At 39.7% G+C, this 20,499-nt stretch overlaps 1 protein-coding gene across 1 annotated transcript; it reads right to left on the bottom strand.

Annotated features, from left to right (window-relative positions):
• Nucleotides 1–1,395: 1,395 nt before the first annotated feature.
• On the bottom strand, nucleotides 1,396–9,983 carry LOC124413205 (hydrocephalus-inducing protein homolog). Its single transcript, XM_046893641.1, has 16 exons — nucleotides 9,815–9,983; nucleotides 7,980–8,102; nucleotides 7,815–7,898; nucleotides 7,493–7,674; nucleotides 6,746–6,990; nucleotides 6,354–6,569; nucleotides 5,831–6,011; nucleotides 5,321–5,610; nucleotides 4,652–4,861; nucleotides 3,689–3,952; nucleotides 3,223–3,398; nucleotides 3,055–3,142; nucleotides 2,716–2,902; nucleotides 2,264–2,505; nucleotides 1,802–1,941; nucleotides 1,396–1,608 (listed from the first exon to the last, which is right to left on the bottom strand). The coding sequence occupies exons 1-16, from the start codon at nucleotides 9,946–9,948 to the stop codon at nucleotides 1,416–1,418; spliced, it is 2,955 nt and encodes a 984-aa protein (XP_046749597.1). The 5' UTR covers nucleotides 9,949–9,983; the 3' UTR covers nucleotides 1,396–1,415.
• Between the last annotated feature and the right edge of the window lie 10,516 nt (nucleotides 9,984–20,499).

Raw genomic sequence — 20,499 nt, 5'->3', positions numbered from 1 at the left:
TCCGATTTATATTTGCGTGAATTAAAAAAAAGCGTTACGACGCTTCTCTGAGAGTTAAAAACATTTCATAGTAATAAATATGTAAAGCAAAAATCTTCATCACTCTTATCCCACTATTATTGGGATCTGTTGAATTTCTTTAGATATTCAACCATACAAAGTATTAGCTACCTTGGGAAACCGTTTCTATGGCTTACCAACGCCAAACGTTGAATCAGATTCATGTGATCCAAATATTGTCAGCAGCTCGGCGCACAGCGATCGATAACAATCACGGATAATGGATGATAATTGTTGACCTGCGGTAAGACGCAATGGGAATAACAATTCATCCACGCCGTAGTAGTGCATCATTGATCGTATCATACATTCCTCGTCGATATATTCCCTACAAAAACGGCCAAGTCAAACGTATACGCAGCATTCAACATCTAGTCGACCTGACGAAAACCCTCACCGTTTCAGAACCGGTTCGGACTTTGTAAAATAGTTTCATCAGTTGATAAGATTACATGTGATATTTTGTAAATTTTTATATGCAGATATTCAGAAGCCAGACGCTGACAAAATACAGGGTGTCTTATTTTTAGTTAAAGTTTGACAATGTCACGGGGGACATTTGATGGTAATACTATGAAATTTTTGTGTCATCACTCTTACGAGATGTCGCACCAGCTGGTAATATTTCAAATACAAACGTACAGTTTTTGTCTCATACAAAGATGCCTGATTTAACTTATGGTATGAAAAATGCATTCCAGAGTCATAAAACCATCAAAGTGAATGCGAACCGGAAAACGACTAGACTACATTCTTAGCGGAAGAACTTGTATTTAACTCCACACCGATGTTAATTTTCGTGGAAAAAAACAAACTTTTTTACATAGCCGTTGTCATAATTAAAATCTTCCACGAAATACTACTAAACCAGCCTAATACTAATTGCCACGTCCACCGTCTCGATTAAAGGCACTATGCCTGAAATGTTAGAATGGCAATATCTCGAAAACATCAAAAGTAGAGTTACGTGGTTCTTCCAGTTCACCACAGAGATATACTTACGTGTCAAAATTCTTCCAGAATACAATTACCGGGTACGAATAGAGGTTCTTCACCAAAAATGTCTTCTCGACAGGTTGATCATACGGTACCGTTGGTTGGAATCGGAGCGACACATCCGAGACCTGTAACTGCGGTTCGATGCCCTGACCCGACATCGTCACCAGGATAGGAGAAATATTTTTGCATATTTGTACCCTCAACTGCCCTTCGAAGTATCTCTGAATACAATCAATATACCACATCAGAATAAGAGGGCCGAGCCCTCGGAACTGAATGCGTAAGACACACTATAGGTACACGATAAAATACATGTACCGAATTTATTGGGATAATTTTCTGTTGCTTATTCAATTCTAATTGTAAGAGCTTGATTGAAGGAAACTTACAGGCTCTTTTGGCTTGAAGTATACGTTTACCACGTTTTCATTGCCCGGCAAGAACGTATCTGCACTGTTATGGAGAAAAAAAGGTCCCCCTGTTCCTTCCTTCCATCGGCCACTATCCTTATAACGAATTTTCGCTCGCCATTCACACGGTACCCAACCACTGCGTGCCGACAAAAGAAATTATTATTGTTGAATGCCGATCTGCAGGCAATGTGGAACTTGAGAAATTTCTGGGTCGGAACACAAATGAAATACTCGTTGACAGTCAGGTGCATTTAGGTGCATGTTCGGTTCCAAAATGTTGATCTACTCAACTCATTAGCTTACGAGTAAGCGAATACAAAATTATTCACCTATTGCGCAGTAAAACGGGAATCAGCATGCAATTTCCAACGGCAACTTGACCAAATGATAGGTAATTTGTCTGGACAGTGAGACAAGGATACGTAGCAATGGCCTTGATGGAAATCGGTATCGTGGATCCGTGGCTTACCTACCCGAAATGAAGTTGAAGAAAGACGACTGAAATAACTATGTGTTTTTACATACAGTAATTGAAATGGAAAAATGTCACATGCTGTGAAGGATCTCTTATTGTTAGACTTGACCGTGAGCTAAGCATCCTATACTTTAGGTGGATTTTGGGTTTTACGGTTAAAACTAATGTTTATACCTTGTTTGAGCATGGCAAAAAAATTAAAAAATATTTGTCTCGTTTGAAATGGTCTACCCTGGATACGTTTTTTCGGATAAAAACAACTCATTTCCTGTGTTCGGTATGTGGAAAATGTTTGAATGAAACAAACATCGTGTACCTCTAGGTAAATTGTATGCTCAACGACCGTTTGTTGCTCCGTGTATTTGGATCGCGTAGGATTAAAGGTCACGTTCAGGGGAGTGGATTCGCCAACCGGTAAGGTTTTCCCCTGGTCAAATAGTACGTAAATTCCAAACTTATTCAATGATTTCTTCATGCGGATGTCTACCGGTATCGGTCCATAGTTAAATAAGGATGTAGAATAACAAGTTGTCTGCTCTACAACGACGTGGCCCATGTCTGCCGATTATATGTTATACATACATTAATATATATTCGTCGACATAAGGCACTCGATACCAAAACGTGACATGATTTTCGCCGCTACTTCGAACTCCTTTTATCATACACTCTGTTGTCGCCGATAAGAAAATAGTACATAAATAAACAGATATAAGTAATAAAATTATGAAACAAGGTTCATACTATTGATACAATCGTGTATCGTACCGATTACATATTCGGGAACAAGCAGCGACGATGCGTCTCTCTTCTTGATGGATTCGTCGTATTTCTCTGATAATTGCGCATTATCACGAACGTATTCGATGAACAACAATCTTTCAATAGCCATTTCCACGTCCACCGCAGTAGGAAGCGTTTCGTCGCAAGTGATTATCACCCACCCATTTTCTGGAAATTCATACGTGTCAAAGATGAGAACGTATCAGTGTTGACGCCTTTTCATCTTCCGTGCCGGTAATAGCGAAACTGAATGCAATCATTGAAAATTCTCTACAGGTAGAATTACTTGGAAACCAACTACGAATTTTGTTCCCTCTTACCCAAGAGTAGTTGTCTGTCGTTCTCCGATATCAATGAATACCCCTGGGAGCGATCGTCGATTGCCAAGCCTTTCTCGACGGTCAATGGGGGTCTAGAAACGGACAGCATTTGACTGATTGTGAAATTCAAGGTTATTCCGCTTGACGAGCTATGCATGCAATTGTAGCTTACGTGTGGCGTGTGGATTTCAGTTGGTTCAAGAATTCCGTCGTGATGGCGGCGATCGCTCGGTAGCATATATAGACTGGCAGTTTACTGAAAACCATGTCACGCGGTATATTCAAGTAAACCTGCGGTGCCGATACGTAGCCTTCGATGCAAATGGAAACTGGAGGGTGGTAGGCGATCTGACCTTGGCCAAAAGTTTCGGATAAAATGTAATAGGTATGACTAAGGTGCGCACATATACGTACAATACAGGGCCATTCGTCGATTGCCATACACCCGACCCTTGAGCAAGAGGGAGTCGCTTGTACGGGCTTCGGTTAAAGTCGACTACGTGAACAGCCACCGATGTATGACCCTGTATGTCAAACGGGACACAGCTAGAGGACCCATTCTGTATGCATTGGTGCATCATGCACGCTGATTAGATAGCAATATAAATACATCACTATATATGTATAACACGATGTACCTCCAAATCGAATTTTTCACGAATCCGCCCCGGTATCCCTGAGTAATATATAATATCGAGATAGGACCTTGACATGGGGTTTACTAATCCGCATCTTGGCTCCACTTTCAAACGATCTACGTTAACACGTTGCTCTGTTCCTTTTACTAATTCACGAGATTCCACGTTTGACGAAGGAGCCGGTGTGAGGTACGTGGCGAAATTGAATCCAACTAAGCCGTGATTGACAATAGTTAACCTCGCACGGCATGACTTCCCGGGTAACTTGGATAAAATAAAAATAGTAACGATAATAATTACATTGACTAACATTATGCCATTGATTCTTCATTGCCATGGCCAAATATACGCCTAATAGTCAATTAAGCACAAGCTTTGGAAGTTCGATCTTAGAATATGCATGAGAAACAGTCCTTATACCTCGATCATAGTTGAATTGTTGAATCAGAAACGTGGCTAATTTTTTTTTTTTTTTTAATGCACGCTAGTAGTGGAAATCGATAATAGCAGTTGGCATACGGTTTATTCTGAAAATTATCACTTGAAGACTACGAAACAGGCCTCGGAAAGAGGCTCCTTACCTACTTATTAGCGTACGTTGAGTTTAACCGATAACAGTCATTTGCCCACTTCGACACATGGTTAAGGAGTGTTTCATTTCTTGTTTTTCATATTTTGAAAGTAAAGTATATTGAGAGTATACTGTGGAAATTTTGTACCGAAATTCGAAATATTAACGGAGTTATAGCACGTACCAACAGTGCGCAAACAGAGAAGATGTCTGCAGTCGCACCCCGTAACTGATTTGAGCAATGACGATTATTCCCTCTTGACATTTTGTCAAAAAATAGGTACGCGTAATAATTCATACCGTCAGAGGCAAAAGGATATCGACGTACGTGTTGCAAATTTGGGTCACCACAGTATTATGGGTATACTTATCTGTAGAATTTGAGAGCGTACCTGGTAATGAAAATCAATTTTCGTCGGGTCAATGGAAAAGCCAATCGTATCGCACAAGGCTTGCACTTCTATCATCTCGGTAGGGCCGGACAAAAGATGACAGGCTACTTTCGCGTTGAATCCAACACGTGACAATGCATTAAATTCGAAATACCCGTATTGCGATGAATACGGTAAAATAATACCTTCCCTTGGTACTACTTCGAGCATCTGAAATTAAATAAACTCGATTCAGAAACCAGGAGATATAGGTATACATATACTATGCAGTGCCGTCCGGAGCGGTGCTTTGCAATATTTCGAACAGGTAGAAAACATTTGCTTATCGCATAAGTCCTTTAACAAACAAAAGAGCATTTCCAAGTAAGAATATTTCCTTCACATACGTAGGTAGATTATTGGTCAATTTATATGTATGTGCTCCCAGTAGTGTAGGTAGGTATGCACATAGGTATAATAAGGAACGAGCGCAATCAAGTATGGAATGTAATAAGATTGAACATAACTACGAAATACCGAATTCGTACCAAGTGCAAGTGTACACAGGATTAATTGAGAACTAAACTTCTCATGAGACTCACAGAAGGGGTTAGATGTGATTATTAAAATTAATGAAATCTGTCAGAAAAATTGAAACCGACCAAACAATGGTACAGCAATGAAACGAACCTCCGTGATAAGCTGCCGTTCCAATGAAAAATCTGTCGTGGCCTTTTGCGAATCTTCGAGGGCTGAAATCTCCGAATCTTTATGGAAGTATCTTTCTATTACGGCGAATATCAAGTCTTGAATATCACTTTCCTCAGTAGATGCCAAACTCTGTGCTTTATCTTTTTTTTCGGTACTGTTGTCAGTATCAATCGAGTCTAATAAACGTATCGACCCTAAAGTCCTCTCTTTCTCCCATTCGTCTCCTTGCGCCGTAGTGGAACTCGTACTGCCAATCGTATAAACCAAGTCTGCAGCGGCAACTGTAAAATAACAGTGGTAATTACAGTTGAAATTCATTGCATGTGCAGGTAATTCGAGGGTTTTTTTCCGAACAGGGTTCCGCGGTGGGACTCACTAATCTACATTATTATTCTGCAACTGACGAGTGCGCGCACTGAAAACTTACAAGTTTACTTGAAATGGAAGATTCCAGATGATATATAATATAACTAAATTTCAATAAATTACCATCGACCGATCTTGCTGAAGGTATCGCGAGCTTGGTGATTTCTGGGACCAATCGCTCAAATAGGTAATTGCTCGCACTGTTTTCGGGATCTTCTTCGTTTTTCGCTTCTTGCTCCGCCCCTTGTTCTTCGGTTGAAGAAAAATCTCGAAGAGTCGATTTTCCTGCTATTCTTTCGGTTGACTTATAACAAATAGGAATATTCCGTCGAGATTATAATCTGTACAAGCATCCTATATTTCACAGTATAATTAAAGTGATGTAATAATCGCAGATATATATTTGAATTCGTTCACGGAGCTGTTCTCTGAGGTGGACCCTCTGGGAGACTGGAACTTATTTTTCTACAACGAGACTCAGAATAAAACGTAAAAAATTTGAAACAGCCCAATCTACACACGTATAGTATACATTTGTGTAATTTCATATTTTTGCACGATTTTAAAAACATTTCCTTACGTTTGACTCCTATGTGAGGTAAATTTTATGTGGAATAAAAATATATTATTATGCTCGATTTCTTACTTGTAAACATCGCACATGATCGAAGCGGGTAGATGCAATACCAACATCATCATCGGCAAGGTGCTCGAAACAGTACCGAACGGGCAGATGCCCAGGATTTGCAAGGATAAGGTTCTTATACGCGGTAGATCCGAAATCGCTGTTGAGAACCGCTAACTTGGTCGGTAATATGGATATGTTAGGATAATTCAATTCGGCGATGCACTTTATTTTATCCTGCTGGCAAAAGGAAGTTTATAAGTACGTACATCAAATAGATTGTAATTATAAAAGGGAATGGCCATGTCAAAGGATTTCACAGCGCATAGATACAGCATGTATCTCGAGATGCGAAACCTTCCTATGTGTCTGAGATTGGCCTAAGTATTTAGAATATACTATAAAAACGCAACCTTTGCACGATGATTCTCGTACTGGAATGTCAAAATTCCGTTAAATTTTCTGGAGTACAAATTTAATGGCTTCATAGCTTGGATGTTGAATCTCACGCAGATGCGATTGGGGGTGTCATCTCGGAGATCTATATTCGTATTAGCAAGACCATCGTCCTCATCGTCCATCAGTATTTCGAATGGAGGATCGATCTGTAACCACGCCCTCAAGTCCAGTCGTGATCGGTTCGTTACAAATAGTTCATCTAAATTGTCAAGGGTAAGATTTATGTGTGTGATCAACCGTGATGTACCATATTAATAAGAGCCAATTCTAGGCAAAATTTTGTAGCAATTCAAGGAGCGAGGTGAACGAATTAGTGCTAGTCAGTAATTCCAGTAATTTTTAGATATTGTAATAGGTCTATAGGACAAGTGACTTGATGTTTATAGGTATGTATGTAGCGAAACTATGTTTCGAGGGTAATTTAACTGCACTTTTCGAGCACGTATCCAAGCTTCACGGATCACATGACGGATTGGCATTAGTGAAATTGCTAGCTGCTAACAAGGATTCACATTAGCAGCTGTTCATCGAAATTAATTATGGCTCTAAAAAAGTCAGTGCACAACATTCATTTCAATTCTACAATAAGAACGCGAAGTGTACAGCGCAGAGAGTGGAAGTACACTATACACGCAATCCTTATACGCGAAACTACGCTGTTTTCGTAAAGTATATATGTATAGATGGAGTGACTGACACACCTGTTATTTGAGTCTCATTTTCAGATGCGCTCATGTCGTACCGGAACATCAATTTCCGCTTACTAAATATGACGTGCGGATCAATGAACGTTGCACGAAATAGACTTGTTGCCAAAACCTCCCTTCTCCCGTATCCTTTTATCTGACCATGAAGGTACCACTGTTCGGCGATTGATTCTTTCCTACAAGTAAATAAATGGTACAACAACTCGAACAAATGGCAATAGGCTAAACTGACACATCGGATTACCTTGACGACAATAACCTAATGTAGCTACAAGAGTATAATAGGACTATGATAATTGTACTATTAGGAACTCACGTTTGCCAGCGTATTCTGCAGTGAACGATCGCATTCGTGCCAGGCGGTAATTCCAAGATGTGCGGATCAACGGTGAACTTGTCACTTGAAGAATTCATGTTGCATGGGTTATCATAAATACCTAATATATAAATTGCAAGTCATTGTCAACGTTTCCGGACTCACTGTTGCTGTTCGTGTTTCCCACTTTTCTGGAGAACTTGAGATTCCTCTGTAGTAGTCCACACCAATCGATGATGCCTCGTGCCCTTATTCGCTATCGTTATCGGTATACTGATATCCTCATCCCTAAAATATGATATTATGCGAAACAAGACTGTATTAAACATTTTGTCTGCCGAAAGGTACTCTATAAAAACTAAGAATTAATTTATTCCTCCAATGGTGCCGTAATGTTATATTATGGCATTCTGTGTCCATCTTTTCTGCCAACCGAATCTCCGCGGAAATCGTCTACCGGTATCGTATTCGTACCCGTAACGTTATGCATGATCTTCGCATACGCGCAGACAATTTTTGGTGTCAAATAATAAATTTACCAGGTGAGCGTTCGTTCTCTCTCAACTCACTCGCATGGGTAAATTTCCGCTACTCGTGATGAATAATTTCCAGTGCACTAATTAGTTTACTGATGCAACCATTAACCAATGAAGCAATTATGACAAAATTATGGTTTGTAGTAATAAGGGTCAAGCAGGGAATCGGTTGACATAATATTGTTTAGTTGAGTATATTTCAAAATTCTTTTTTCAAGCTGATTGGATACTAAGCAAGCATATTGTCAATTTCATGTTTACGATTGCAAAAATTTAATTTTCGTGGGTGCGTCAGTGTGTATTATATCCATTTCCTACACTATTTATTCTTACTTATAAGATACTCGTATTGTCAGCAAGTCACCTGAAGAGAAAACCAATATCGAATACCGGTATGATGTTTGGATCCAATTCAATGCTGGTTCCAATCCCAACAGCATTCAGCGAACATGTAATGATTCTGCTATTCATTATTTCGATGTCAACTCTATCCAAATACTTTCCGGTGTCACGGAGATAAAGTGTTATTTCCAATTCGAGTGACTTGTTTGGCTCCAAAGCACCGGAGGCTGGACTCACCGTCCAAGGGGAAGGTTTCTTGTGCTTGTCGAAAGACGAGGGATACATTTTCAACATTAACAAGTATTATACTTATAAGGTTACAGCAGACTGACAGCTAAAGAAACGCTGTGATTAAAAAATGCATCTAATCGGGGAACCAGTGGCCAGAAAATTTGTGTCCTTTCGCTAAGAAAGTTTTCCATTTTATTACATTTTCTTAACGTTGTTAATTCCTCATTCGAAAGTCTGACTTGTTTATCACGGCGGATATGGCCGTGTAGGTATAGCCATAAAGACGTAAGAAAAAACATTGCAAACACGTGAAATCAGTATAAAACTGATGTTTGGCGCGATAGTACTTTTCCACTAGCTGAATATAAAACATCATTCACTGCTGCGTGAAAAAAATTAACTTTGCAGAAACGACGCTTTGGTATACGATTTTTCAGATGGCCCTGAGACGCCTTCAAATCGAGTCAGAACGACGTAAAACACCTCCAATACTCGTAATGTCCGAATCCGTCCAAAGGAGACATCTGAAAGACACAACTTGACTCCCGTGTTATTTCACCTTTTCCCTACAATATATTGTACGCCTGAAAGCAATGCTAGAAAATCGTTAGTAAAATTACAAAACTTGACTCCTGTAGACAATACACCTTGATCCCAGACTTTAGATTTCAGTTGAGAGTTTGTCTTTCTCTTGGTTTCAGATCAAAATTGTCTGTCTGTAATTTGATTACAACAATTCAGTAAGATTTTGTCAGCTTTTGAGAAGGGCCTCCCCAAAGAACTGACACGTCATGACATTGGATTGTGAGGTTTTATTCATGACCTGAGACATCGGGAACGCTAAATCGGTGTGCCGAATGTAGCTATCGAAAAATTCTAAATTAAACTTACAAGCGCTGCGACGAATTGCGCGACGATCGGTGCGTCGCTGAATAAAGTGATTGTCTTTTTAACTGGTTCAAGAAGTCGGACCTCACCCCAGTTGACCACCATCGGTTGCACGGTGACGACGGGGCCCTGTCCATTGCATGTCACGGTACAACACGGCGCGAGACTTTTATCACCGAAGGCAAGAAGACTGAAAATATATACAATCACGCGTGTGTAAACTTTACAAAAGAGAATGCAAATGCGCGTATGGAAGCGTAGGAGCGATCATTCCATACACACCTCATGAAGAATCTTTGATGAAGAGTGAGAAGACCTAATCTTAGTTAACGATGAAACCTACATATTAAATTATGCAGGTATCGCAGGTCTCTCACAGACCACATATCAGCAGTTTAATTACCACTTGCTTGCTACCTCACCTTTGTTTTTGCAAGAGAGGAAAGTTCGGACAGAAATTCAAGAAAACTTCGTTGGAAAGTAAAAATTGACATAGAAATTTCGTATTCTCCTATGCGTGTTAATACGGCTTTCTGCTTTTGCTATCCGAATCTACATGTAATTTCGAACAGGACCGAAGAGTCCTCGATTACTGGTAAGAAACGACCGAACATGTTTGGGCAGCTGTGCAGTCACTATGCCATAAAAGTATTTCATAGAGGAATTACCTTAATTGCACTTTTTGTCTGCCCAAGGTAGTTGTGATAATCTTCAAGGATATGGATGTCCATTCATATGGTTTCAAATATCCCTGGTACGCTGACAAAGAGTACATTACCGTCGAGCTTGTCATTACCTGATGGAAAACGTCATTCCCTTCATTGGCATGAGGAAAATCTTTTTATACATAGGTGTCGTACCTACGTGTAGACTATATGTGTATTGCGTCAGTGGTGTACGTTTAGTACCATAGTTTTATGAATGCAGTGTAGATGAGATCACTCGTCACTGGCGGACTTTATAGGTATGTATCTGAATTTGGGGAGTGGAACCGAAACCATCGAACACCCTCTACTTTACCCATACAATATATAATTACATGTGGGGGGGAGGGGGCTTGAACAGTCAAACAGTCAAATGGGATTTCAAAAAATATCGATAACGTTTAAAACGTATTTTTATGCCAAAGGCAAAAAAAACCGTCGTTGGAATCGTTCTAGCATTATGCTTCCCTTAGGGGGACCATTTTGCGCGTCTTTCCTGTACTTTCATGGCGAGGTGTATTACCTTGGGGGCAGGTATGCATACATATTAGAATATGGCTGATTATTAAATTCAGAAGTGAAGTTGATAAAGTTGAAATCACTACATTAAGCGGATTCCGAAAAGGTCAGACTGACTCAGCTACCATATAGAACCAGAAAACAATCAATTCCTTACGTATATCTTCAGAGGACTCCCAGTCTTTTCAATGATTTTCGTATAGTTTAAAATGATGGAGCTTTGGTGCTGAACTTTCAATTTTACCAACCTCATTTGAGAGTTGTTCAACCTTTTGAACAACTCTCAATTGGGTCCAGAGCAAGAGTATTTCATCGGCGAAAAAATATAATAGTAAATAAGAAGCCAATACAAAGTGTAGAAAACTCCCAACAGATTTTCGCAAATTTAGCGGTGTTAACAGATTCCAATGAGTCGACAAAGGTATGTGAGCCATTGACTCCACAACAATCGGTTTCAATTGCAGCCCAACTTTAATGTATTGTGTAAGTTGGTTATAGTCATGATTTGAATAATTGAGAATTCCTGGTGCCCGTACAGATGGTGTATTTTTCACTACCCCCCCCCCCCCCCCCATTCGGATGATGGGCTACAGAGGCAAAGGCAGGCATCTTACCGGCTGTGGGGGTAAGTAAAAGTATGCCTCGACATCAGAATTATTCTCAACGGTTATGAATCTGGTGTACGGGAAATTGATGAAACAGAACCTGAAGTGAATTTCACAGGGTTTTACAGTTAACGAAGCTACTTTGCTGCTGAAAATTATCGGCAGCGTAACGGGCACTGAATCGGAATCCCACATATCCGCCCTGATAGCCGTCTGACCACACCTAACTATATTCGGTGTGTACGATATCTGCAAAGCATACAAATAATATTTGCCATTATTTGTCAACAAATGCAAATACGTTGGCATAGACCGCAGTGTAATGTTATACTATTTGGCAACTGGAGTTGATTGGAAAGCGGGAGATTTGCATTTACTGCCAGGGTCAATTCGCTGCAGAGTCTAGTGTACGTGCAACGTCGTTCATGCGAGAATTCTCGTTCAGAATTAACTCCATAAGATAAACCTCGTTATCACATAACATTACAGATGCGCGCTCGTACCTGCGATATGCATACCTTGATCCGTTGAAAGCTGTTGGGTGCAACAACACCTTCACTGGGTACTAAGGTAAATTCTTTGGGATTAGCGATTAGCACCGGTTTGATGGGACAGCGAGCAAAATCTTGGTACGTTAACGATGGTTGTGTACCATCTTGCGTGGCCGTTAGACAAAAGGTCACAGGTACAAGCGAGGAATTGTGAAGGCAGACTTCGCGTTTCGTCGTGAAACCTTGAAAGATTATTATGCGGTGACTTACATGTATTACGACAAGTCATTCTGTACCAATGGTAACCAAGCGATTAGGAAACTTCTTTCGTCCATGCGTATAGGTATGGTATACACTTGTCTCAAGTCGATTCTGACCCCCCTCGTTTTAGCGGGTTAAACAGAGATAAGGTTGGCAGCTTAGCATACGTTAAACGCCAGCGCTGACAACCTTATTTCCGAGTTGTTAAAAGGAGGGAGGACAGAATTGACTTTCCTCTAACGTACACTGTATTGGAAATACATGTAGAGCGCACGCCTCTTACCCAATGCCGTCGTACCAAAATCAAGACTCTGTTTGTCAAAGTGCAGTGTGGGGCAGACGACGGATCCTCTGAAATATTTCCATATAATATTACGTACAATCTGCACGATTTACAAACTAACGCCAAACCAGAGTGAGATATTTGAACTGCACGTATTAACATGCCGGTTTCGTAAAAAACAAAGTTCCGACGTTGAATTGTAATAGCGTTGAAACGTTGACAATCAATTTATTCCCAAAAAGAGCCAATTTAGTCAGAGAATTGTAAAATTTGGCCTAAACTCGACTGAGGTTTGACCTCGAATCATTACTAGTATTATCTATGCTGGCTTCTTGAAATTTACGATCTATTCAATAATATATAGCCTTTTATGATGATACGAATTGGGACATGAAAACTGAAGGGCCAACTCACGGATACAAATAACGTGGCTAAGGTTCTGTCCGTCTCACTTTAGTTTGTTGTATTCTAAAACAATGTTAATTAGCAATGTTCTAATTAGCTACTATAATAGAATTTCAGCATACTTGATAGTCAACGAAATGACCTCCAGGCTTTCTTTAATAACGAATTCGATCATCTCGACAAAAACGCCATTACGGTTCGACGATAACGAAATATCAAATGACTTGTATTCTCCAGGTTCAAGTTTCACTTGTGCGGGATTCACTTCGATCTTACCGCCGAAATCGAGAGTCCTTGGAGCGTGCACCAACGTACCGGGAATATCGCCTTTGTTCCCACAGATGACCTATTTTACAACGATAATATAATATGACGAATACACATTGAACAAGGTGTTCTAACTAGATCAATTTTCACTAGCATGCCACTGTGCCCACCGCACCGCGAAAATTATCTGTAAAAGGTCCTTCGAGCTAGAAACCATCAAACTGGGGTTCAACGCTCGGAGCTTCAAGTTTTAGATACGTTTTATCGTACTATGACAAACAAGATGAAAGTGAGAGAAGTGATACCCACCAGATCGCAGGAATAAATATCCCATTCGAATGTAATAGTAATAAGAATTATATACATACCTACATGTATATACAATAATAATAATAATAATAATATTTGTGGTTGTTGTTGTTGTTGTTGTTGTTATATACACGTTATAAGCATCCCTTTTCAATCCCATTCTAACTATGCTTGAAATTATATAAGTATAATATACGGCTAACCGGGCCAGACTGTTATTTGAGGGTCTGTACTTGGAACCGCACAGGGGTAACTTAATTCCGTTGCTAGTGGAATAGTTACGGTATACAGGTACAGGAATATTCAGTAATGCCTGCCCACTGTCCGCCAACTTTTTCTATGCTATGCTTTGCTATACGCTCAGCTATGACTCGAACGTCGTCGGCTGCATTAGTGCCAGTCATATAGACAGCCGGAAGAGGGCAGACATTGACGAATATTATTTTACATGACGTGTGCATGGTTCAGTGTATAATTTATCGTACAAGAAAAAACCCTGATGAACTTGCATCCGCAACCGTGATTTTATGGAGAACGCGGTAAGTATTTCTGCAGTAAGTATTACAGTGATCGCAGTATGAATTACTTACTAGACTATCGAAGTTACATTCACGAATGTTATTTGAACTTGTGAAATGCCACAATCCCGCTAATTTTTACTCCGAAACAGCGCTTTTCATATAATTACAGCAGTACCTGTAAATCTCACAGATTTCTTGTCCGAGCAGGTATGACAGTTTTAAAGCTTATACATTCCGAAACTACTCAAATTCCATACAAACCGTACAGATTATCTGTGTCATAGTACCTCGAAGTGATGATTGGAGCACAAAAATATGGGTCCCACGTCAACACAAATCACATTCAATCTGACCAATGGGCCGATGCAAGTTCCACGTAACCTGAGGTACATACGTTTGAACCGTGAATAGCATAACATTTAATTGCCGTAGTGATACAATAATATGCGAGTATGAGTGTACGATTCAATAGTTGTCGTTCAACATCGCACGTATAGTAGAATTGATGAAACTTCTTCAATATATGGGATAAATTTACTTGAGGCAAATCCTTTCTTCAGAGCCGGTAATCTCCAAGTATGCTTTGGATTCAATTACACCAATCTCATTCGGTTCAAATATTAGGGTAATATCCGCCTCGCTGTGCGGCCATATTTGACCTTCCTTGAAAGACATGCGTAAGTATAATGTTATACGACAATATAAACATTCAGATGGATTCTTACGTGTAACGATACATGTATACCATTCATCTGTACTCGCAGATGAACAGTTAACATAAATTTCGACAATATTACAGATCCATAGAGACTTGTTGTGCTCTCTTTCACTTGGAAGAAATATAATATTGGGACTGCTTAGATTCTGGCATTTATAAAATACAATTGGAAAAATCGCGAATGTATACTGAAAGTTTCAACATGGGTCTCGTTGATAAAGTCGTATAAGCAACACGACGCATACCGTTGCTGAAGAAATAAACTTATTGGGAAAATATAGGTTCGAACTTACCGATGGAATCAGACGGTATGAAGGATGATGGAACGAAAATGTCTGCTCCGGCAAACCGAACAACTGGTCCGTGTATACACGCTGGCAAGCCAGTTCATGAACCAGGGTATCACCAACATTGTAATGGTCCAAGTCGACTTTCCGTGATATCTCCATGTTTTTCAACATCTCGAAAGATCTTTGATATCTGGATGTTTAACGTAAGATAATCCGTATATAATAAGTGTATTTGAACGTTACACCTGTGCATAACGCGTTCAGAAATATTTTTCCATACCTGACGCAAATTATAGGGAATTTTTTTTTTTTTTCTCTTTTTCTTGTCAATATGTCTCTTTATGTAAATAAGTTCATCTTTAATGAAATGAGTCAGGTGAAGATTTTTGCAGCCTTGACCCTGTTGCGAGCTACGACAGGACTTATTCTAGTTTTCTATCGTTAAGTACAGTTTTGTAATTTATGACCTCATGGCTAGCCATACGGAATTTATATCCTAATTCGAATATTAATTGAATACTACTGCGATCGCCAAATTGCATTTGATACACGTGGCTCGTAACACCACTTGCAACTTCAATTACATCCGACATCAATATTCTATAGGTATAACTTGGAAACTCGACAGCTACAAAGCCCAAGCACACGCACACATCTGCAATGTCTTTGATAATGTGCCTGCGGTGCCTTCCCCCTTCGGGCAAGGACCGTTCAAATAATACGTATCGAAATGTTTTGGGATTTAAGATACCCCTCTTCACCCCGCCCGACTCTTTGTAAGAGCTTGTAACAATCCCCAATTCCCCGTAAGAAAAATAAGTAACAAACCTAAACCAGATAACGGTCAAATTGAAACAAACAATCGGAATGAAAACGAGGCAAGAAGATCACCGTAGTATCAAAGTTGTTGATCATTAAAAAAAAACACGATGAAACTGATTTTTTTCAGTGGAAACTGGTGTATAATAATGTGCTAAGTATTAGAAGTATAGTTATATCTGCAGTTAAATTTTCAGTGGCTATTTGCGTATGCAATTAACACTTGCATGCCACATCTATTTTTTCTGAATACCTGTATTCCTGTGTAACTTGCTACACCAGGGTCTGTGCGACCCCACCTGATTCTCACTTACATGCCACACCTATTTCTCGGGATACAGATACGTTAGGTTTAATTTAAAACCGCAAACTATTGATGCGTAACATTTCCTAATTCGTGCGAAATTGGCGGACTTGAGGGAAAAATAATTTTATAGCTCGCGGTAGAAATTGGGTTCATCGTGTCTATGGGTGCACAGGGCTCCCCCGTGAAGTTTGATAATTACACTTCTCGTCGCAACTCATCTCTTCTACGATCCGCATATTGTACCCATTGAAAGTTTAAGATGTAATCACTGCCGTTACGAATAGTAAAAGTAGTCGATGTTGTCAGTCCGAAGTATGTTTCTTTCATCACAATCGTTGATTTCTCGAGCGTTATAGCGCAAGATATAGCCATACCACACAAATCAAGGCTAATGATTTCGCCTGGAAAAAATGATAAACCTGGACTGAGCTGCAAGCTTTCACATACCGATGTAATGAAGAGCGTGGCCAAAGTCGAGAAAGCCTGTACAGGCTGCACTGAGGTTAAATAAATTATAACGATACTGTATCCTGTTAAACGACTGGTAATAAGGAATTTCGGAAATCTGTAATGTAAAGCAGTATTTGTTAAGTGGGTTTAGCAGTATCCAATACCTGTGTCATACGTAACAAGTAGGCTATCTCTGAAACATCCACTTTTCTCGTATAAGAAATTAACAGTCACTTGCATAGCTGCTCCTTCGGCGATATTTCCTTTTCTCGGGTAAACCGTGAACGGGCTGTAAATATCATTTCCAAATTTGAAAATTGAAGCAAAAATAAAATTTGGCTATCTCCCGAGCCACTCTAAATTCACCGCCATCAATAGACTCTGTGCCCAAAAATCCATTAGGGAACAGAAAAGGTAAAAGTAATGAGAAGAAAGAAGAGGGGAACAGGAAGGAGGAGGGAAAAAAGAGAAGAGGAGAGCGGTAATACAGTTGATACTATGTACAATCATCTTGTGTATATAATGAACACCTGCAAAGGTTGATTCTAAAACGGGAGTAGTGTCTAGAGTACTGATTTAGGTAGGTATTGCAATCTGTAAAAAACAATAGCGCCTCTTTTTAGTGGTCGCTATATAGTTCATACTGTGATACCAACCCGGGGTATCAGTACCCCGGACACTATTTCTATGCATTTCAACATCGTACCCCGCAGGCGTACGCGTACGTACACCATAACGTACCTGTTTGTGGTTAAAGAAAAGGCGGCAGACACATCGCTGATATTACGTACAAGTAAACATTTCGAAGATAAGGCTTTCACCGGCGTTTTGGGTAGCTCAATAGTGTCGGGAAAATCCAGCAATGGTCGAGGTCCAATTGCTAAAGCCGATCAAACGTAAGAAATCACGGACAGGCGCAATGTACTCTCTTATCGTACCAATTGATAAGGTTGCATTAGTAAATGTATGAATGGTATTACAGGTCCTCAATTTCAATTTTATAATGTTTTTATCGTATATTGATGTTGATTTGTTTCCGATTTTACACATCCGATTCATTTTACTAGATGAAATATTTAATTGATTTTAGTATTTTTTGTCTCATTTACCCCCAAAAACGTATCTTTAATTTTAGAGAATTATTCAATTCCGAGGACTAAAATATTTCCTCATTCTTGTCGTATATCGACAATACACCTGTGGTAATAATTGTTTCCCATCAGGAGAATTCCGAATACCCTGGACCCCCAGCCCGTGGAACGTGAGCGCTCCGTGGAGATTGTTATTATAAGTATGCTACACGGTCGCTCAATTAATATTAAACCGTAATACGTAAGAATTCGTAGGTGCGACAAAGAAACAGGCAGGAAATGTTTCATTGAATCAAAGCAAATTTTTTCCTAAATTGGTATTTTTGTTACAGTTGAAGATAAAAACTCGAATGATCGAGTACACACAAGTATATTTTGCTTGTGATTTATTACAGACTGCACTTCTGAAATCGATTCACTACTACTGCGTGCGAACTATAGCGCGGTATTTTAATAACATAAATTATCGTTAAACGTATGTAGTTCCTCGACAGGTGAGACCTGTAGTTAGACAGGTATATCGACGGCGTACTTTTATTCCGCTGAAGAACATCCAATTGCCAGAAGGTCAAGTACATCCAATTGTTGAGATCACAACTACAGGAAAATTACGATCAATTCTCACCTAAAATGGGTATCACGAACACGTCAGAACCCATAGAAAAAGTTGCCTGGTGCTTGTAATCCCGTCTTTCCTCTGGGCAAAATTTGACATCGTAAACGACACTCATTCCTGGTGCTAATTTTTTTCGGTACGTCGTATCATTAGACTCGATTCTGAACCATGGATTCTCGATTCGAACCATCTTCAAGTACTGCGAAACCTGTGATATCACAAAACCCATCCACAAACTACGTCGCGCACTTTTATAGGAGGACGAGGGAGGGGGGCCGCGGAGGCTCTCGATTTCTTACAGGGGGAAGGGGGTAAGAGCCTTCGTTACATAGCGCTGTTTGTCCATTTCTTTGGAATTTCACAGAAGATGCTAATTTTCAATTCAAATTCACCTGGATACATATCCAGCCATATTTGTTACTCTAGTCGGGGCCGATAAGCATCTTTAGATAAAAATAGCGTTGCGTAGTTTATAGACGGTCACGCACAGTAGACATAGATTATGTATTAAGACTAGAACTACAGAAGTCGACATGTGCCGTCTGAAATTCTTGATAGACGGTAAGAAGACGGTAAGAAGACAGCAAGCAGACAGCAACACGCTGACAAAAGCAAAATTTACCCTCAGACTGCTAGAAATTTATCGTGTTTTACGGTTCCACCTGATTGCATAGTTGCGGTTTTTCGTATATTGCCTCATTTTTGCTGTAATCTATTTGTCCTCTAAACTATTTCACTCAAGGTGCTTTGGTAAAGCATGTGACTATAATTTTTTTTGCTCAGAAACGCAAGGCTATCCGAGACTTATGTGCCCGTTCAGTCAATTCATCTAAATTCGGTTCAATACTTGTCTCGCCGATCTCGTAAGCAGAAAGATCATCCAAGTACAGTGATCTGCGCTTCGCTACTAGACCATGCAAAGAACATTCCCGTAGATAACCGCTAAATACACTTGACTAAACTGAAGCGCTTACCGAGGTAATGTTCTTGATGGTTAAAGCTACACTATAATTACTCCCAGGAGAAAACTGTTGGAATATAACGATGCTAGGGATAACACGAAAGGGGACACTCGACGGGTCAGCATCCAATTTGGCTTTATGCTCTCGTTTTATTAAACTCTCGGTACGCTCCTCCGTTGTCAATAACATTTGCTTTATGTAACAAGAGGGTGAGATTCGGTGCTGCAAAACGAAAAAGTCATCACGTATTTCAACCAGTTGATTGAACTTTTATATACGTGCACTGAACTTACGGAAACAGACTCGTTTCTATTCTCACTGTCCAAGAAGACTGTGAATATCTGTACGAAGTCAGCAATTCTTTGTTCCTCCTCGGGCAAAGATACCAGTTTATCCTTAATAAATTCCATTTCCTCTAAGGTTTAATATAACCAGTTTGTCCCAGCGATAAATATGTCAATTAATCTAGTCCACCATTGAAAACCACGAAATAGGATTAGAAATAAAACACAGTTCAATTTACTCCTGTTTTTTTTTTTTAAATTCACGATTCGGTCATCCAACAAAATAACGAGCAATACACTTATCTACTCTAATTATCTACTCTTTGTTAAGCCGGGTACAGACTTGAGCACGAACGCGAATGAGGCAGGCCGAGGCCGCATGAGCATGCAAGTGTGGACGTCGATCCGAGGCGCGGCAAACTGCCTCAAGTCGTTCGGCGCACGGCCTCGGACCGAGCCAAATGTTGTCGGTCGATCAAAAGAAATTCGTGCTCAGTCTGGACGTGTTCGTATGCGCATCAACAAGTTGACGTTTCACCGCGAACAGAGCATCGGAAAACCAGGGTATGTGCGGTAATTATAATTCCTAATTATTCCACTTTATAATACAAAATTGTATCTATTCATTCATTTCATAATACGGGTTGAATTAAAATTCCATTTGTATTTTTTATCTGATTTTTTTTACTTGCTGCGTTATTCTTATTTATACAAATACTACTTGTTGATTAATTAAATAATTAATCAATTTTTAGTTAATTTACTCTTTTTTTTGTTTGATTCGTA

The sequence above is a fragment of the Diprion similis genome, chromosome 2 (genome assembly GCF_021155765.1).
Source record: "Diprion similis isolate iyDipSimi1 chromosome 2, iyDipSimi1.1, whole genome shotgun sequence".
In the NCBI taxonomy this organism is placed as follows: domain Eukaryota; kingdom Metazoa; phylum Arthropoda; class Insecta; order Hymenoptera; family Diprionidae; genus Diprion; species Diprion similis.
Note: the sequence above shows the minus strand (reverse complement) of the source record. Positions and strands in the feature narration are given on the sequence as shown.